Here is a 12,674-nt window from a genome sequence, read left to right as displayed (position 1 = left end):
ATGCCTTTTAATACTATTCACATCGTAATGGGACATTGTGACAGGTGTCTCTAATGCTACAAGGGACTAAGCGCACAACCGAATATGTCAGACTACAACTATGTATGGACTTACTAAAAATACATTATTCACACAACCAAAAACAATCAACTATACATACCTACTGCAACCATGCGATTGACTTTCATTATGAGTGATCTGATCCCCAGCTGAATATAACATCTTAGGAGAGACAAGCTACACAACCACTAGGAGAAGACATACATCACTGAACGCAGTGGGTTCCAACCGAGGGGTCTCCAGCGCTGCAGAAACTGAAAACGGCTAACAGTAGTTGTATGAATTTCCATTTTTCAAGTTGGCCTGATGTGCAATACCATTTCTTGAACCCCAGTTCTTAAAATTGTATTATTTTTTGTATTGTTTTAATTTTATTATTTTCTAATTTATCATCGTGACCTCTAGCTGACCATGACCCGATAGCGGTCAGCAGCATGTATATTTAAATCTGGTGCTTTTTATGTTAGTAACCCCCTGTCTGACGAAGAACCCAGTCAGAGTTAGAAACGTCTTAAGTCGCATTTTAACAATAAAACTGCCTTTTTGATTTTACTCAACTCTGGCAAGCTTTATTGAATTGATGGAAGGTGCCGTTATCTTGTGCTAATTTTCCCCCCTATTGCTCCTATTTACCCACAGGACCTGCAAGTCACGGTAAAGGGCGCAGAGGCAGGCACCATCTGGAATCACTGGCTCTCAGTGAGTCTAAACGCTCGAGGTGTTATGCTCTGAGCACAACATATTACGGTAAGGTGCAATAACCCAGCACTTGAACATCTGTACACTGACAGTATCACACTATGAGCACGCCTCTCTCTTTCCCGTATTCACAGCTGAATTCAATGGGATTCTGCTGTGCTGTGCACACAATGTAATTTCTGTGCCAGATGTTTCCGTCATGGAAATTCCATTTTCCATGTCCGCAGACACAGAATGAAAGGAGGATGCGTAGCAGTCTATGAGATGACGCATTCCTCTGCGTTCCTAGTGCCGGCATATTATGCCAGCACCCCGCAGTGTCCGTAATGTCCACACGGAGACCCTCCGTGCGGACATTCCATCGTGTGAACACAGCCTTAGCGCATGCAGAGGTCAGGAATTTATCACTGCGACTTTAAAAAAAAAAAAAGTTGCAAACCTCCCATTTTTGCACAAGTCCCCGCAAGGCAGGGACCATACTTAAAAATGACTAGGCACAGACAAATGGTATAACCTCTAGAACAGGCATAGGCAACCTTCGGCACTGCAGATGTTTTGGACTACATCTCCCAAGATGCTTTGGCAGCATTTTGGCTGAAAGAGCGTCATGGGAGGTGTAGTCCAAAACATCTGCAGTGCCAAAGGTTGCCTATGCCTGGTCTAGAGGACACACTGCCCTAACATGTGTCTCTCTATATGGTGCAAAACTACAACTACCAGCATGCCCTGACAGTGTGGTCATGTTGGGAGCTGTAGTTTTTCAACAGATGGAGAGTCACATGTTGGGGCTCTTTGATCTAACATGTGTTTCTCTATATGGTACAAAACTTTTCCCATTTTACAAATAAAAAAAAAGGGAAAAGATCAGAACTATTAAAATAAAATGTTAACCCCTTAAGGACCAAGGACGTACTGTACGTCCTTGGTCCTGCTCCCCCGATACAACGCGGGGTAACCCCGCATCATATCACGGCGGGCCCGACGTCATAGTGAAGCCGGGACCCGCCGCTAATAGCGCGCAGCGCCGCGCGCTATTAACCCTTTAGCCGCGCGCTCAGAGCTGAGCCGCGCGGCTAAAACCGAAAGTGAAAGCTGCCGGTTAACTCAGTGGGCTGTTCGGGATAGCCGCGGCGAAATCGCGGCATCCCGAACAGCTTACAGGACAGTGCTGTCCTCGCTGTCCGATCGCCGAATGACTGCTCAGTGCCTGAGATCCAGGAATGAGCAGTCAGTCATGCGGCAGAATCGTCGATCACTGGTTTCCTATGAGAAACCAGTGATCAATGATAAAGATCAGTCCCTATAGGACCTATAACACTGCAAAAAAGAAGTGAAAAAAAAAAAAGTGAATGAATATCATTTAACCCCTCCCCTATTAAAAGTTTGAATCACCCCCCTTTTCCCATAAAAAAAATAAAATAAAAATACAGTGTAAATAAAAATAAACATATGTGGTATCACCGCGTGCAGAAATGTCCGAATTATAAAAATATATCATTAATTAAACCACTCGGTCAATGGCGTGCGCGCAAAAAAATCCCAAAGTCCAAAATAGTGCATTTTTGGTCACTTTTTATATCATTTAAAAATGAATAAAAAGCGATCAATAAGTCCTATCAATGCAAAAATTCAGATCACGGCGCAAAAAATGAGCCCTCATACCGCCCCATACATGGAAAAATTAAAAAAAGTTATAGGGGTCAGAAGATGACAATTTTAAAAACGTATTAATTTTCCTGCATGTAGTTATGATTTTTTCCAGAAGTACGACAAAATCAAACCTATATAAGTAGGGTATCATTTTAATCGTATGGACCTACAGAATAAAGATAAGGTGTCATTTTTACCGAAAAATGTACTATGTAGAAATGGAAGCCCCCGTTTCGTTTCACCGTAGATTTTTGGGCAAAATGACTGACGTCATTACAAAATAGAATTGGTGGCGCAAAAAATAAGCCATCATATGGATTTTTAGGTGCAAAATTGAAAGTTATGATTTTTTAAATGCAAAAACGGAAAAAACCCCGATCCTTAAGGGGTTAATGGTCCCGAGTGACGAACGGCGTAAAAATAACAAAAAGTCCTCATACAACCCCATATATGTAAAAAAATAAATAAAAAAAAAGCATATGTGCCATTTGTTAAATTTGACGCACACCAGCATTTTCACCGCTGAAAATTATTGACTGTAAAGCATGTCCACCAAAGATGATAATGACTCACCCCCCACCATATTTTCAAGTACCTGACTAGTATTTTAAAAAAAAAAAAAAAAAAAAAAATGGAGATGATACATGATGATATCTTTACGTTGGAAAAATGGAATACAAAATAAATAAATATATATATATGAATATAATGATTTATAATTGTTCAGCCCCACACCCACATGGGTAGGTGGTGGAAGCTTGTGTGATATTTGATAACATGATAGAACTGTTTTTATCATGTTATTGTTTTTAACAAAACAAAAAAAAACTACAAAGGATAACCAACCTATAGTGTTTCCACCACTAAGGAAGTAAAAGAAAAAAAAAAAAGAAAAAATCTATAAACAAAAAAAACTTTATATATTCCTTAGGAAACTAAGAACTACAAAGAAAAGACAAGGAAATGTGTCTAAGGCTAGGTTCACACAGCCGTTGTCCCCGTCTAGATTTTGTGCGTCATTGCCTCTTAAACGCACGCAAACTGATGCAAAGTGATGCTATTTAGTGGCATCCGTTTGCATCAGTTTTTCATCAGTTAGTATCAGCTGTCTACAGACTCCTGAAGCCGGAACTACTACTACTCCCATCATAGAACAGATGGTTTCCCATGATGGGAGTAGTAGTTCCCCGGCTGCGGGAGTATGCAGGCTGCTGGGAGGCTAGATTAATGCTTGTACTACTACCCCCATCATGGGACAACGTCCCATGGACTGAGGGATTGATCGCACCGGATATCACTTCCGAGACCCAATGCGATCAGAAGTTATCCAGGGAGCAGGCGGCATGCCCTGCTACCCTGGATGTACATAGTGTTTTTTACTTTCATTTTCAAATACCCAGCCGGGAGCCCTGAATGGCCCCTCGGTACCGGCCATTCAGGGCTCCTGGCGGGGTATTTAAAATGAAAGTAAAACACGCACGATCTACATCGCAGGGTTGGGGAGCATGCCGCCTGCTCCCCTGGTTAATAACTTCTGATTGCATCGGGTCTCAGAAGTGAGACCCAGTGCGATCAATCCCTCACCCCCTGTACTGCTACCCCCAACATGGAACCAACTCAGTTTCATGATGGGGGTAGTATTACAAGCACTAATGTAGTCTCCCCAGCCATCCGCAGACTCCTTGAGCTGGGGGAACTACTACTTACATCATGGAAACAAGTCTGTTCCATGATGGGAGCAGTAGTAGTCCCACAACACTGCAGGAGTCTGCTGATGTCACCTCTTCTGAGCATGTTCGGATGTAATTATGGACATTATAAACTTGGGGCAAACAGATGACCTTAAAAGGTTCATCCGTTTGCCATAGACTTCAATGTTAAATTTAAAAGACCCGTCTTTCAGTCATTTTTGACGGCCAAAAAAATTCTGCATTCAACGTCTTTTGGCCGTCAAAAATCACGGATTACAAACAAAACGGATGCAAATGGGTGATAAAGGACTGTAAAAAAAATCCCATTGAGATCAATGGGATCCTTTTACAGCCGTTTGCAAACGAAGTAAACGGATTGCAGAACAGGGATTTTTTGACGGGGGCAGGCGGCCGTGTAAACGAGCCCTTATCTGTTAAGATAACTTAAGGTATCGTAAAGTAATCACATTACCTCCTGCTCCAGATCTGCATATTCTTTCACTCTCTCCACTGCCACAATATTAGTCTCCAGTTCTGAGGACATTCGTACCAACCAGTTCAGGTACGTTGTCACCTAGGAAGTAATATCAAATACAAAGCATTGTAGATAAGGTAAATCATGAGGCAGGCAGTAGAGATTATACTGGAAGAGTGTAATGTGTTCAATCTTTGAAAGGTTGTTTTTTGTAATGAAGCAGGCATAGTGATCTGCTTGTCAACACAGAATATCTGCAGGATCACTGCGCACTTTCCCACATTCTGTCTGTCTATGAGAATGCTCCTAGGAAGAGCAATTCCTACCACATACTGGGACCAAAGGGGTAAGGCTTCTCCTTTAGGAGAGCATTATAAAGACCATTCTTGCTCCACAGAGAGTTCTGGAAGGAAAGCTCTCATGCTTTGCATATTCTTTCTACCACATGCTGTCATTGTGTTTATACTGCCCTATCTGATGGTACTAAGAGCTGCCAAGCAATCGATGTGAACTTGTAAATATTTACTAGTAGCACTTGTTTTGGGACAACAGCCTAGTAGCACTTCTTTTGGGACAACAGCCTAGTAGCACTTGTTTTGGGACAACAGCCTAGTAGCACTTGTTTTGGGACAACAGCCTAGTAGCACTTGTCTAGTGGAGACTTCCCCACGCCACACAGTGTTCTTGCCAGCATCCCCTGTTGGAGCGTCTGCACAGCTTCTGAGGCCAGTATGTATAAACCTTTTAGGGTCTATTCACACGTACAGTATCCTGTGCAGATTTGATGTGCAGGATTTCAAGCTGTGGTCATTCAGTTTACAGTGAAATCTGCAGCAGAAAGTCATGCGCGTCAAATCTGCACAGAATACTGTACGTGTGAAGAGACCATAAAAGAGAAAACATGTTGATGTTTTCAGCATAATACATACTCCCATAAGACAGCATGGCATGGCTGCTGTTCTTTAAATAGAAACCAAGGTGTTATGACAAAACTTTAAAAATAGGAGAATAAAAAGGGAACTTCGGAAAGAACCGTAGCTGGTCAACAGGTATTCCATATATTTCTGGATTTATAATGTCATTTTCTTCTCCACTTAATACATTGGGAGTGTTGCAGTGTTACACATTGGAAGGTCTGTGTAGACTCAGAGGAGTACATGTAAACACTACACTGCATGGACTGTTCCTAAGTGCGTATATCGCGGGTGCTAAAAATTCCCTGTTCTATATATACAAAGTGAAACCAGAACCATTTTCCTGAATACTGAGGATTATATTAAAGCTTACAGAGTTCTGTTTAAATAGCATTAGCACTCTATACGTTTATATCGTGCAAGCCTGTTTGTACCTAAAAAGGAAAATGGTTACTAGTTTTACACACTATAAACCATTGCCATGCCATAATCCATATTAGTCTGTATGGAGAATGGTTACCTTCCAGCTATATTCTTTCTAAATAAAATCAAATAAAACTAAAAACAGCAGCAGAAACTGTTGAGACCAACTAACCTGTAAAGCATAGGAAATGGAGAGCCCAACCAAACCAGGACTGAGTGTATACCTAGATATCACAGCAAACAGGGAGGCAAAGAGGACTATTCCATTTCCGACAAATTCCAGCCTTACTGCCAACCACCTGAGAACAGATAACAATAGACAATACAAAGATAAATCTCACACATTGGAGGAGATAAATCAAAATCTGGAGCAATATGCATAAAACCTCATCCAAAGAACTGGCTTACATGACTTGCACCACTTTTTTTTTGTCTTTTCGATGTGAATGTGGTTTTGTGGAAAAGGTGGTGTGGTTTAAATGCAACGCTAGTATTCAATCCATGTCTTGCCTATGGGAAACGCTTTAGTGAATCCTCACTATGTGTTTTGTAAGAAGTGGACTGTAAATTGACTATGTGGGCTTTACATTATAATTGCCAGACTTTATCAGGTACTTTATGAAAGGAAAGACTGTTTTTTATTTGTTTAACTGAACACTGTTTCCTTTTTTGACTGTTCAGAAATGCAAAAAAAGCCAAAAAACAAAAACATCACAATGACCCAGATATACTTAAACAGTCAAATATTGTCTTAAATACCCATAGCAACCAATTAGTTACGGTAACTTTTGAAATCAGAGCTATGATTGGTTGCTATGGCTAAATCAGACAGTTTTAATAAATCAGGACCATGTATGAATCCAAATTGAGATTTTATTGTGTTACTTTGCCTATAACAAAAAGGCTTAGAATATAGTCTTTTTCTGAAGCAATCACACTCCAAATAAGTTGTGTTCTTTCGACCTGGACAGTTAGGAAACTGTTCAAAAATAGACTATTCTTATAATTGTTTCATTGTTGAAAGAATGTTTATATTTAAGGCCAATTTGTAAAATTGGACTGCATTGTGGGAATCTTGCCCTAAAGAGAACCTCTGGCCTATCCAGACTTGCTTCTTTCATTTTCATGAAGGACTGTGAAAAATGAAAGAAGAGATCTGATTGGTTGCTATGGGCAACTGGACAACTTTTCCTCTGCACAGGTTTTGATAAATCTCCCCCATTATTTTTTAATATTTCTTGAAGTCTTAGGGTGCTCTGAGTCTAAGGACACTTATTTTAGTAATTTGCTGCTCCATTCCTGAGCTATGAAGGTTTTTGTACTGTCAGTAAATCCGCCAGATGGGTGTACCCTTCATTACACCAGCGTTTCCCAACCAGAATGCCTCCAGCTGTTGCAAAACTACAACTCCCAGCATGCCCGGACAGCCTTTGGCTGTCCGGGAATGCTGGGAGTTGTAGTTTTGCAACAGCTGGAGGCACCCTGGTTGGGAAGCACTGCATTGCACTACTGTGTGCGGATGCAGGGGTTGTGATTTGCATAAAAGGATGCCGGATGGTATAAGATCTTTCATTTCATTCTGCAAGTGTAGGGGGATGAGGGGGTAGTAATTCAAGATGAGCGACCTTACAGTAAATTCAATTCGTCACGAACTTCTCAGCTCGGCGGTTGCTGACTTTTCCTTCATAAATTAGTTCAGCTTTCCGGTGCTCTGGTGGGCTGGAAAAGGTGGATACAGTCCTAGGAAAGAGTCTCCTAGGACTGTATCCACCTTTTCCAGCACATAGGAGCACCTGAAAGCTGAACTAATTTATGCAGGAAAAGTCATCAACTGCCGAGCCGAGAAGTTCGCGACGAATCGAATTTACTGTAAGTTCGCTCATCTCTAGTAGTAATACCTGCAGAATCCTTTGCTCTTCAGATCCCTCTTGTTGTTTCAGCTCCCCAGAGACGAGCGACTGCAGCAACAGATCACAGCTCACAGTTCTGTGCTAAAAGAGGCTTGTAGTGTAGAGGCTGCAGGTCCTTACAGGTGTGTGGAGCAGAAGCCAGGACCAGAGAATGATTGGTAGTGGGAAGGTCCTGGCAGTACAGAACTCACACTGTGTACATTCCAGAGCGCAGCTAATGATTCTGCTTTACACATCTGCAAGGACCTGCAGCATCTACACTACAAGCCTCTTTTAGCATGGGACTGGGGGCCAGGATGTGGAGCTGCACTCGCTAGTCTCTGCAACCCCCCCCCCCCCCCGACTGTATAATCCCGCCCATAACCTGATACACACTCCCTTCTGACCGATTCCCTGAACTGTCAGACAAACTATAAACCCACACATCTCAGGAACAGAGGGACATATGAAACTTTAAAAAGTTGGTTATCAGGGAACTATAATTTATTTAATGACAGTATAAACTACATTTTGTTCAGTTTGTCAAAGGTCCTGTTTGAGATGCACATGATTTGCAGAACAAGTATAATTAGGCCACTTACATTTAGACTAAAAAGGCTATTAGCTACATTGCAAGGTAGGTGACATTAGTCAAGTCAAAGCCCATAATTGAACCTATACAGCACACTTATTTTTCATGTTAGCTATATGCGGACCTTCAGAAGTCAACTGGCAAATCACAAGCATGCATATAACACTCCGTGAAGGTGAGGAGTTCCCATAAATGTATGAGGAAGGGAGTTCTCTACTGAAGCGTGCTTTAGTGTCAATGCTCCCAATCAGCTGTCTCTAGTGTGTAATATCCTACAAAATGCTCCCACTGCAGTATTGCAAGTGTAAATTTGTTAAAGCAGAAGCAATCTAGTTTCCCAAAAATAATGGGAAACTAAGGATGCAGCTGGATACATTCACTCTCTATTAATTTTATTCTCAAATTAAAAAAAGAAGAAGTGGAGCTGAACAAGTGCACTATGATCACATTACAAATACTACAATACAGACTGTTCAATGCTAAGAATAACCAGGCAATGAAAACAACATCTCACATACCTGTTGGAGACAATACTGGGGTAATATGCTCTCTGATTCTCATCCACTCTGAAGTCACTAATCTGGATGAATTGTTTCTGCTCACCAAATGCTCGAATAACACTAGCTCCCAATAGAGTCTCACTGAAGTGGGAATATACTGGAGACCGACTGACAGACTCTAATCTCTTCAGCTGCCGTGACGTTGCCACATAAAATCTCTGAAAAAGAAGACATTGGAGGAAAAAAGAAGAAGCATTAGGAGAAATGTTTAAGCAAAAATACTATTATGTCTCTTTTAATTAAAAATAACTTTATTATCAAATGTCATTACCCATGCATACTATGTACTGCGACCAGCGTAGGCTAGGAAGCAGAACACTATAAATTAATACAATTACCATACAGAGCATGACAGTACCACAGGAGTCCCTACATCATACCACACACTACACTAACATTTCAGCACAGATTTTAAAAACAAAGTCAATGCATAAAGCATTACAGACACTGATAGGGCATAGGGGTTGGGAAATTGGTTGGTTTCACTGGGGACAAAACGCAGGACCTTCTGTGTGTAAAGCAGATGTGATTACTACTACACTATAAAACCTTGACACTGAAAATATTAATCTGTCTCACACAAAACTAACTACTTGTTCTTATAACCATTTTTATATCTTCGTAAACTTGTTGGCTTAGTACTGAAAAGTGTTTTGGACTCTAAATCCAGTCTAATCCCTGTATGCCATATGAATGATAACATTGGCTGAAAATTGTACATAACGGATAGCCAGATGTAAGCTATTACAAGGTCTTCTTGCACAAAATTTTACAAGTTTTGCAAGTTTGTAACATTTACTTGATATGATCAAGTAACATAAAAGGACTTAATTGCAAGGTTCTTTTGTACTCTATAGGTTCTGAACACTAAGAAATAACAATAACTGCAAGAGTAAAAAAAATAAAATAAAAAAAAAAATTAAAGATTCTACTGGTAGAATCTTTACTTTCAAGTCTGTTTCACTTATTACTCTGAATTCTCACCTGTACAAAGAAGTAAAGCAGACCCAATGGTGGAATCATGACAGCAACTATTGGTGTTGCAATGAGAATTATTACGCACGCTCCAATAACATTAAACAGCGATCCCATGAACATCTTAATAATTTGTGGAATCATAGAGTCAATGGTGTCTATCTCCTTGGAGAAACGGTTTACAAGATTTCCGCTTGGAGTCCTCTCAAAGAAACTCATGGGAAACCGGAGGACATTGTGTAGTAAATCCACATGGAGATAGCGGGAAGCAAGGACACCCCCTAATGAAACAGTGGTTGAGTATCCAAAAACAGCAATGCCTAGGATAAAAGAAGCATAAGTCATATAAACTGGACTTAATAGTGATAGCGATACACATGCAGCAGAGCTATTCACTGGTTAAAAAAGCATGCCCAGTTTTGCTTCTGCGGCAGTATGTGTTTGTGATTTTGTACCATCTTCTGAACCAGAGACTTGCGCAAGACTTTTTTTGTAGACTTGCATGGGACTTCCATGTCGCACACGTATCCTGACGCCAAAGCAAAACTGTAGCTGAGATGCAGTAACCTGGTGCTACCACTACACAATGTATAGAGCAGACTTCTAGCTCCCCTACATTGCTAACATCCAGGTGCCACAGCTGTGCAGAAAAGCTGATTGTCAGGGGTGCAAATGTTCAGACCAAATGGTTAGACCTCTCAGACCCCCTGTAATCTCCTGCACGGAGCTCCAGTTCTCTGCATGAAAAGAGCTGTGTCAACCACAAGATGAAGTGTTGGCCAACATGCCCTCAGCTCTATGGGAGAGCCAGAGATACAAGAACATTAGTTTCCTTTGGATAGGGGATACATTTTACTAACCTGGAGTATTCCTTTAATAATCCTAATACAATCCCCTTCCTAGTCAATGAAATAACTCATCCATACCTTGTGACATGCCCAGCGCTCCGTAGACACTTAGTCTCATTTTGGTGTGCTGCTGAGTGCCGTTCACCACGATATCATCAGTCCACAAACTGAGCCAGTAGTTGGAGGCCAAGGAAGACACGTGATTGCACAGGAACAGAATGACACTCAGAAAAGACAGGAGAAGACCGATGGCTTTCATGTATTCCCAAAACACTGCCAGTTTAACCTGAGAGAAAAAGAATAGTGAAAACTTTCAGCATTAAAAAAAAAAAAAAAAAAAAATCACTCCAAGACTTCATACTAAATAAAAAAAAAGAAAAAATACATAAATAAAACTTGACCAACTTACTGTGCCTGTTTTAGCCTTGTCAACTTCAGTCAATTTCCAGTCCTCCTTTTCTGCCCCTGATTTCTGGAGGTCAGCTGTGCTGTTCTGGTGTGCAGACTTTGTCTCAGAGGATGCACTCAGCTGCCTGTTTAGTAGAGAAAGATGTATACTACATTAAACACCAAAAACAGATGTAACGTGAGGCTCCTGGGCCTAAATGCAAAATCTTTAATGGGGGCCCCCCACCTATCAGCATGCGGACTACTTTGGAGGAAAAAACTCCTTGTCAGAAGTTCCATAAGTGGAACTTCAACAGTGTTCACAAAACAGCAGCCTCTCATCAAGACTAAGGGGCTGCTACAAATAGATTCCAGAATGGATTTCCACAGCGCAGAAATTCTGCAATGTGAACATACCCTACATGCTGTATTACTGTGCAGAGTGTAGAAGCAAATACAGCTGACAGATTTCCTCTAAAACATACCTCCCAAAAGATCAACTCATGCCAAGGCAACTGTACTACACCCAGACAGTTCCCTGCACTAGCCGATTTTTTTTTATTAAAGGATATTTGTCATTAGAAAATCACCTATTGTTAAAATCAGGTTTTTCTGTTAACCATGTTTTTGTTATTTAAATATTATTTTATTTTGCTATCTATATTTTATTAATATTAATCCATATTAATCCATTCGGTCTAAAACTAAGCTAAGGCTTCCTGGTGTCGCCTTTCACTATACCCTTTGTCTGCTCTGAGAAGAAAGGCATTACTGGAAAATGATCTGTACAGAAAAGAAATGGGCTAAAACATAGGTAATAAAATGCAAAATTAGAAAAACAAAAAAATTCTTTAAAAAGTATGGTTTACATAAAATATTCCATTTCTAATGAAACATTTCCATTAAAAACAGCTCAGGCAAGATGGCAACCCCCACAAAAATGTTCAAAAAATGTAGTTAAAAATAATACAAAAATCATAAAATAGAAAAAAAAAAAAAAAAAAGATCTAGGCTACACACCCTTTAATTATACTCATGTTTGGAACTTACAGAGCGTCATATGGTTGCCTAGGCACCTGTACCACCCAGTGTAGACTGTGTTGCTTCACATCCGATCTAAAGATTGAGTCTAGGTACGTGATCTCAATTCACCCAATTGCAAGTAAAAAGTGCAAGTGTTCACACAAAAAAAACAGGAGAGAGGCCCCCCAAGAAACCAAACCCTTCACCTCCGGGCCAAAAGGAACCTACTAGGCTCCAGGTACAATGAATGTCTCCTTTCGCCGAAACTACTCAGGGAGTGAAAAGTGCTCCTTGCGAACAACTAGGTGTTAACCAAGTTACCGAGGAACCAGTAAAACCAGTTCGCCATCCCTGCCGAAGCAGGAATGCACGGGGTATGGCTAGAAGAGGTAAGGAAGCTAATGGCCAAACACCTCCCCTAGATCGGCAGGAGGGACAACCAGAAGGGCTATCGCACCCTGACCAAATCCTAGTGTACATAAAAAAGA

General features: G+C 40.8%; 1 protein-coding gene across 3 annotated transcripts in view; it reads right to left on the bottom strand.

The window, feature by feature from the left end:
• Positions 1–12,674, bottom strand: part of ABCC1 (ATP binding cassette subfamily C member 1) — a 222,725-nt gene that overhangs the window by 29,277 nt on the left and 180,774 nt on the right. For all 3 annotated transcript variants that reach the window (XM_056536365.1, XM_056536367.1, XM_056536366.1), the window contains 6 exons: positions 11,186–11,309; positions 10,855–11,062; positions 9,938–10,248; positions 8,912–9,111; positions 6,085–6,211; positions 4,573–4,674 (listed from right to left, as the gene is read on the bottom strand). In XM_056536365.1, the coding sequence (XP_056392340.1) occupies positions 4,573–4,674; positions 6,085–6,211; positions 8,912–9,111; positions 9,938–10,248; positions 10,855–11,062; positions 11,186–11,309 (1,072 nt within the window). The remainder of the gene's footprint in view (positions 1–4,572; positions 4,675–6,084; positions 6,212–8,911; positions 9,112–9,937; positions 10,249–10,854; positions 11,063–11,185; positions 11,310–12,674) is intronic.

Source organism: Hyla sarda, chromosome 8 (assembly GCF_029499605.1).
Source record: "Hyla sarda isolate aHylSar1 chromosome 8, aHylSar1.hap1, whole genome shotgun sequence".
In the NCBI taxonomy this organism is placed as follows: Eukaryota; Metazoa; Chordata; class Amphibia; order Anura; family Hylidae; genus Hyla; species Hyla sarda.
The sequence above is the reverse complement of the archived record's forward strand: the minus strand, read 5'-3'. Positions and strand labels throughout refer to the sequence as shown.